Here is an 8,382-nt window from a genome sequence, read left to right on the forward strand (position 1 = left end):
CTATAAACAACTTCGCTCTTAATGGTAAACTTCGTTTTTAAGCGCAAAATCGCTATTCTTTCGGATAGTCAAGTTGCAATCCAGGCACTGGATTCGGCTACAACGACCTCTAACAGGAACAAAAACAAATGGAACAAAACAGAAATGGCAGGAGTGGCACAGGGATCAATTCTCGGTCCCAACTTGTAGAACATTAGTTATGACGAGATATGCAATATAGAAATGCCCGATAGTACCTTTCTAATTGAGTACGCAGATGATATCGCAGCAGTCATCACAGCACGAAACCTTGAAGAAGCTCGTAGAAAACTAAACCAAGTTATGAAACGGACATTAACGTGGCTATTCTCACGTTGACTCAAATTAACCACAGAGAAGTGGAGCTAACACTTCTAACAAAGAAGGATATCCCGTTAGAAGATAGCATGCAAACTTGCTCAAATATGCTAACCACAAAAAAGGTTCTGCAGTACCTAGGCATAAGAGTGGACTCAATACTAACCTTCTGGGCCCAAAGAAAACACGCAGCAGAGAAAGCCGCTAAGAGGGCATTGAGGGCATCCCTACTCAGTAGACTTATGGCAAACATAGGGGTCCGACCCAAAGGAAACGGGAAATAATAAAGGCTACCACCGCTCTCCGTTCTCTTATACGGAAATGAACTGTGAGCAAATGCGCTTAAGGTGCATTAGCATCGGTATAATGAACGGCAGCCCTGAGAGTTGTCCACAGCAACCCACGCACTATCAGGGCCAGCGGTTCAGTGCCGATAGACTTACTAGCTTTTGAGCTGAAAGAGTTGTGGGCATTAAAGAAAGAGGGAGTGGTACAGCAGGAACTTCGGTGAAGTCAATTTTTATACAACCCAAACGCTTGGCACCTGGAGGTAAGCACATAGGTATAGACCTTTGTAAAGAGGAATATGGAACGCCGCACTGAAGTAATGCGGAAGTGATTCCATGGTGGGCGACGATTCCATTGCTGCGACAGCAACTTTTATGATGTATTAGGCATTTAAACCCTCACTTCTGCAAAACATAAAGAAAGAAATACTCTTACTGCCTTAGAAACCATAAAGTTCGCTTAATCTGGGTCCCGGACATCAGAACATTGCAGGTAAATGAAAAAGCGGACGAATTGACAAGAGAGAGATCTGCCGTGAAAACAATCTTGCGAAATTGGTATTCTCACAGTGGTGTGAATCAGTGCAAAAATGCAAAATATCTACAAATCGCCCAATGGAGAGACCAGACAACATGCAAAGTTAGCAGAATGGTTTGTCCCACCTGCCACCAAAAACAAGCGAAGACTGACAAATATGTAACGAAGGGATGTCTGCAGACTTAAGGCCGTGATAACTGGCTGTTGGTCCATCGCGGAACAAGCAGTCAAAATGGGCATCCCTTACAACACGCACTGCCACAGTTGTAAATAACCAAATGAAAAAACCAGGAAACGATTTAGCTTTTTCTCTCTGAATGTCCCGCCTTATGGAAGGAGAATGTCAACTTCTGTTCGAGAGTCTCGATTGACTGTCGGGCTTGGACGTCAACAACCTAATAAGGTTCTTAGCTGCCAGACTGGATAAAGTCATGTTGTAAAAAACAGTTAAGCAAGTTGGTAACGAGGATGTGGCAGCAAAATGGTGCGGAAGAGCTAATTGGGTTCTGGATGAATCACCACTTTAAGCAACCAACCAACCCTGTGTGTAGGTATGTATGAAAAGAAGAAACAAAAAAAACACAAAACAAATTAAATAGCCACACCTCGTAAATGGGATTGTTAGCAAAAGTAAAAATCATCCAAGCTAAACATTTTGCTTAACATACAAGTTTGTGCTGCTATTTCACTAAGTTCAAAGGCAAGTCATTTTTCTTACTTTAATTTCTCCCATGCCTACTCTTTTCCGGCCTCGTATTTTTAAGCAGTACTTGTTTGGGTAGAAAAATAAACGAAGCGGCAACGTGAGCACCAACAAAATGAAGAAAGAAAAATTGAATAAAATGTAAACATTGCTTTTACGTTTCCAATTTAAAATATAAACTACCTGTGCCTGGGAGTTCTTTCCTCCCTAATTGGGGGACGAGTGGAAGAAGGATGTGCGAATTGATAAATGAAATTTTGTTTAGTAGTTTATCTTTAGCTGGAAATAGACAAATAAAGTTGGAAGATTGCTTTTGATTTGGCAGCCAATCTGTAAAGTTGTTGCCAAAAGACTTCCGTTGGAATATAAATTACCATGTGAGCAGTTGGCTGCCTATTAGCTATAAAATTTAATATGAGAAAGAAAATATCAAAGAATAATCGACGATTTTTTCTCACCAATATATTTTTTGTGTTTTTTATAAACAACTTAAGGCCGAATTTCTCGTCAAAAATCGATTTTTCTTTTGTTTGAGAAACCGCCACAAAAAAAAAAGTTACTGTGCTTATCCTTTGATTAATTACTAGATATAACATTCTTTTAGTGAAATCTGTTTGGTTTCTTAATTTCAGAGGATCCAGTTTAGAGATATAATGGGCACTGCAAAACGCCTTTTTTAAGAGCAGCTCCGGGAGATCAGCTGTAGCTCCTTTCCAAATAAATATTTTTACTAATACTAAGTCTTAAAAATATAGTCATGCATAATAATAAATAATATAACATAATATGTGCACAAAACATGTGGGAAATTCGGATTTTTCGGCTTTCTAACTGTATATAACCCTTAAAGACAATTTGTCACGCATACAAAGTTCTTTATGTAAATCAATAAAAATTTGGTATTTTATTTTCTTTATATGAGCATTTTAATGCGTTTTTTTATCCAAAGCCAGGTAACACTGCAGTGGCGAGAGAGAGATTTGACTGCTGGAAGGAGAAGAACATCAACAATAACCGCAATCGCGGGCAAAGTCGCCAGATGTTAAGAAAAAGTTAAGCTGAATAAAGCTGAGTGAATTATTGAACTAATTAAAAAAAAAGCGAGGTGGTTAATATAGCCGTAATTCAGTAATCGTTTGATCGTCAGCCACACGAAATAACATTTTTCGTTTAAATGGGAAATTCTGCATACTTTTTGAACAGAAGTCGCATACGCACATCCGTACATTTAATTAATTATCTTCTGCACGAGCACAATGCATTTAACGTCACTCTTTTATACAAGGTGAGTAACGTTACTCATCGAATTTGGGTTTTAATTACTTTTTCACTCAATAACCAAAACAAAGATTTCGGGAGATGGAAATCTTTATTTTAACTTTTGCGCGCCTCATTGCTTGCCCGTTTGGGCCAAATACGATTTACGCGCGACGCCTTTTACAAAATTTATAAATATTTCGAGAGGGTTGCGCCACCTTGCATTTTTCAGTAAAAGAGTTAATTTAAATGAATTTTAGTCACACAATTCTATAGTGGAATTCATTATTCCCGGAATCCGACTTCAATCCGGCAATATTTTGCATTGGCAGGTAGATGCGATGTGCAAATTAAAGCTCAGCGTGAGCGAGTGAAGAGAAGAGTGCTGGCATATTTGCATGGCATTCAGCTACAGTACCACAAATGAGCATGTATGTGTGTATGAATGTATGAATGTATGCATGTATGTATGAATGAATGTATGTCTGGCTGAGTGCATGGATTTGTAGCGAAATCTGGGCTTCTGGTGCAAATTGAGCGTTAAATGAAACGAAGTATTTATTTAATTATTCAGTAGTAAACAAAAATTTCATTATCTGGAAGTGCAAAAATAATTCTTAGCATGTCGAATCCTATTTATTATGCACAACAAATCAAATAAATTGCATTGCATTAATTAACTAAAACACGAGGACTTATTAACAAGTTTTTTTCTTATAATAGCATAGCGCATTCTCGTACAGAAAACCAGAAAAATCTAAGTTGCGAACGTTGTGGAAATTAAAAAAAAAATTGAAAAAAATTATAGTATTTACAAAAAATTCAATTATCTAAATAAATTTGTGTATCGTAATTATATTCCTCGTTTTGTGAATAATATTATATTAAGCCTCATGGCTGAAAGCGTTTTGGCACTTCATAAATTCGAACAAGACCTGCGCGAGTAGTCTTGAGTTGGGCTGATATATTAACGAACACTCCTCTTGAGATTGCTAATTTTCTTAATTTCTTTTAATCAGTTCTTGTCCGCGACAATGATCACTTTTATGTTGGTCCCCAATCTGCTCAATTTTCATCCCTTAATTTTGCTAATTTGGATCTCTCTACTGGCGACATCTTAGATGGAATTTCAACTTTGAAGTCATCATCCCAGACTGATGTGGACTGCCTTTCGGTACTTCTCTTTAAGAAGTGCCCCATCATAGCAACTACACTCAAAATTATTTTTAATAAATCACTTTCAGCCGGAATCGTCATTTATGATGGGACAGTGACAACAGTTACTCCAATCTTTAGAAGTGGCAATAAGATATTAAAGAAAAATTATACTTTGCTACGACATGTCCAATTTCTTCGAACCAGCATGGTTTTGTAACATGTATATTAGGTCCACTGTTTCCAACCAGACAGTTTTAGTTAATATTGAATTGAATCATTTTCGCGTGGACTTTAAGTTGATTGCATCTACACTGATTTCTCCAATGATTTCTTCATGTGACACTATGACACATAGTGTCTTGTGTAAACTGGACTTTTACTCGGTTTTCCTTTTATTGTTGAAATCTTATCTAAATGAAAGGAATTGTCTTGTCACAATTGAGGGTGAATCTTCTGGCCTGATAAATTTTCAAGCCAATCTTAGGCTTTGTTAGACGTAAAAGTTCAAACTTTTCAGACCCGTACACGATAAAATTACTGATTACCACGTTTGTTCGACACAGATTGGAATATGCTACATTTATTTGGAGACCTTATCATTAATTTGCTATCACAAGAATATAGCGGATACAAAAGATGTTTCTTAAATATACCCTAAGATTTTTAAAATTGTCTGTCCCTTTATGTGACAATCAGGCTGCACTGAAGGCCCTGAATAACGCGAAGCAAACCCCAAAGATTATTCAAGAATGTAAGAAGAAGCTTAATTTTGTCGCAAGACAAAACAGGCTTGTACTTATATGGGTTCCGGGACACTCCGGTGTTCAAGGAAACGAAATTGTCAATGAATTTGTCAACTGTGGATCAGCGGTTGCCCCACAGGGACCAGTGTCAATAATGGGAATCAGTTCCGCAGGAATCATGAATAAGACCAGCGATTATGTATGCAATTTACATAAAGAGCGATGGTCCGGTCGGAAACGCTTCAGAACTGCAAAGTGTTTTGTGACAAGCCCGAACAGAAAACTGTCGAACTTTCTTTTAAAAAGAAGAAAGAAAATACGTTCGCTTGATGGTCGGTCGCCCATAGGGTCAGCAAATTACCACCATTGGAATCATTGAGGACTCGATTTACATGTCTTGCTTGGAGGAACCGTATAGCACTAAACTATTTGTCTGTGAGTGTCCTGTCGTTGCTAGAGGGAGGCTACGAGTTTTGGGTTCCGATGTCATGAGAATGACTACTATTCGTTCTCTCAAACTGGAGGATATTTTCATTTTTCGAATTTCAATGCCAAAAGCTTCAATACGATGACGAGATTTCAGACTTCATGGATGCATTCTTGTTGAAAGAACCTTATAGACTTCATTGAAATATTTTTTACACTCAAATTTGTGCAAATGACGTGACTAAACAGCTGATGAGCTTATATTTTATTTATTCTTCACAACTCGCCTTAGTTTTTAGCTTCAGGCCGCTCTGGCGTTATTCTTGAACATTTCACTAAGGTTTTGGTGGTTGCCGGTCTGCACGACCAACTTACTTAGACCTTACGATCCCATTGTGATACCACTGTGCGACACAAGAACTTCATTTATTTTTCTTCGTATAATCATTTTGTGGGTCTTATGAAGCGCCGAATTAGTCCCATCCCCACGCCAGATAGCTAAATCTGGACAATTGCAAAGGAAGTGCTCAACTGTTTCTTGCTCTTCCTCATCTCTTTATTATTTGTAAAATAGAGGCGTGGTCAAACCGCCGGTCTTTCCAAAGCGCCTTACTTTTAGGTATAAGCGCCAAAGCGGCGGCCATGTGTTCCTCTGCAAGATTTAGTGCAGGCAAATTGATTATCACTTCCACCTCTTTGATTGGGGTAGTCCTCAAAGTACCAGAGATACACAAAAAAGCTGTTCTTTCAACCTTACTCATGATTTTAGCGTAACTCGTCTTTTGAGCAGATGGCCACATATAATAAGGTTTTCCTAACTACAGAAGTATAGAGACAATATGTAATCGACCGCTTTTTGCAGGTATATAATAAAACGTTGGCCTTCTTTTTTATTTCCACAACATTAGGTTTCCATGTGAGTTTCTTATCTAATATAAGTCCTGACATTCTCCCTCAAAGGAATTTCCTCACCTTTAAAAACTATTGGCGGGATTATAGGAAGCCCATGTTTTTTTGTAAAAATAATTAGTTCAGTTTTTTCGGGGCTTACATCGAGTCCCCTACTTTCCGTCCAGCTTCTAAGCGTGGGCATGCTAGAGCACTGAACATCCGTAAGGGTGGTACAAAGCAATAGAGAGTTTAACGTCGAAATCTACCTTGAGGTGGGTATACCTTTTCTATCAGGGCAACAGCGTTTAGTTTAACTCAAATTCCACTTAAAGCCAAATGCATCTAACTTAAATAGCAGTCTAAGCTTACATCTAAAACAGAACCTGGAATTTAGGAACTGGGTATTTCATATCAAGGATATCGACTTTTGTCGCTGCCACTGAATCTGCATGTACGTATAAGTTTTGCCAGTGAAGTATTGCCTTGGATGCAGGTTTTATTACAACGTATTATAATTTTTTATATACCTGTATATAATACTTCTCCGAGCAACTGTAGCGTTTTTCAAACCGAGCCGCATAATAGATATGGAAGAAGTTCAAAATGGGTTCAATGACGTGGGATGTCTCTCTATAAGCTCTTCAACAGCTTAGCTATAATTTGAGTCCTGAGAGGATGCGGGCGATTGCACGAGAAGAACGCCAGACCAAGTTGCGGAGAAGGCTGACGTAGCTACAAAAGTAGGTGGACTAAGCTAGACATCTGCAGAGCAGCGCCTACATTTCGGACCACATTCGTGGAACGAAAAGCAGTGAACTAAGGGAGGCTTTCAAGAACCAATCTGCGGCTTTTCACAGGAATATTATTGGCACACTAAGTTATCAGACATATGAACGCCCTAAGTTCGGAGCACAACATAACGATTTCTATAGAGATTTGAAGATGATGAAAAGCTATGCTAAGCTCGGCACTAAGTGAATACTCTGCATTTCGTGGAATGCGCTTTAGATTTTTAGGGAACAACTACAGCGTAGATCTGAATAGGTTAGGCACCGTCTCGCTAGAGAGACCAACTGGATTCGCCGAAACGCAGGACGCACCCGAAAAGCACCTTGAGGCTGTTCAAGTGGAGGAGTTAATTTGGATATACAAGAGACCCTAGCAGAGGACAATTGTTGACGGCTATCATTCAACGACAATCAAGGATGCTACAGAGATTGACAAAAATAAGTTTCTGATACTGCCCGATTATACAGACAGGGCACGAGTAAGTGCCGGAGATTGACAAGCAAGCAAAAGTGGCCGGAAAAGAGGATAAAACGGAACTGAAAGTGACCAGAGGCATTTAAGCCGGATATGAACAAGATGCTGAAGTGTATCGAAACGGTGAGACACGGCAGATTTCAGGCGAATATTGACAAGAAGCTGAATCTAATCGATCGGTGAATGCAAGAATTGAAAGCGAGCAGAGACAGGGATGACTTAAGGCGGATGCCGTCACCACGCGGAAGCGATTAGAACTGAAGATGTACTACACCAAACGAAAGTGACAGGAAATTGATATGTCGAGAACCAGAAGTGACAAATTTGTTTCAAAGAAAATATTCGATTTCTGTTGGGAATATTTCTTAGAGCCTTTATTCGAAGACATTGGGCTGGATTGCTGTTGTTATTATTGTTGTTGAAGTGGTTGGATATTCCCATTGAAATGTACCTAATTAGCGACTAACGCCGTTTTACTACCACTGTTCCCGTGTGATGTCTTGTTTTATGAGTCAGACCCATTTCGTGAGATCTAAGTATAGCAGCAAACTTTTATGTCTCTATGTTTAAGATTTCATTAATTTGCTGTAAGAAAGGCTTACCGTAAGAGTGAAGTCTTGCTCCAGCTAGACCTGGACATTCGCATAAATAGTGGGAGAGACTTTATTTCACCTCTTCGCCTTGACAGCTTCTGCAGATGGGATTGAAAGGAAGGTTAAGCCTAGCTGCATTATCTCCTACCTTCTATTGACCAGTAAGAGTTGCAGTGATACAGATTGC

General features: G+C 39.0%; 1 protein-coding gene across 1 annotated transcript in view; it reads right to left on the reverse strand.

Annotated features, from left to right (window-relative positions):
* Window positions 1-4,361: 4,361 nt before the first annotated feature.
* Window positions 4,362-8,382, reverse strand: part of LOC128856584 (J domain-containing protein DDB_G0295729-like) — a 68,649-nt gene continuing 64,628 nt past the window's right edge. The window contains exon 3 of the mRNA XM_054091893.1: window positions 4,362-4,411. Coding sequence (XP_053947868.1) covers window positions 4,362-4,411 — 50 coding nt within the window. The remainder of the gene's footprint in view (window positions 4,412-8,382) is intronic.

This window comes from Anastrepha ludens, chromosome 3 (assembly GCF_028408465.1).
Source record: "Anastrepha ludens isolate Willacy chromosome 3, idAnaLude1.1, whole genome shotgun sequence".
In the NCBI taxonomy this organism is placed as follows: domain Eukaryota; kingdom Metazoa; phylum Arthropoda; class Insecta; order Diptera; family Tephritidae; genus Anastrepha; species Anastrepha ludens.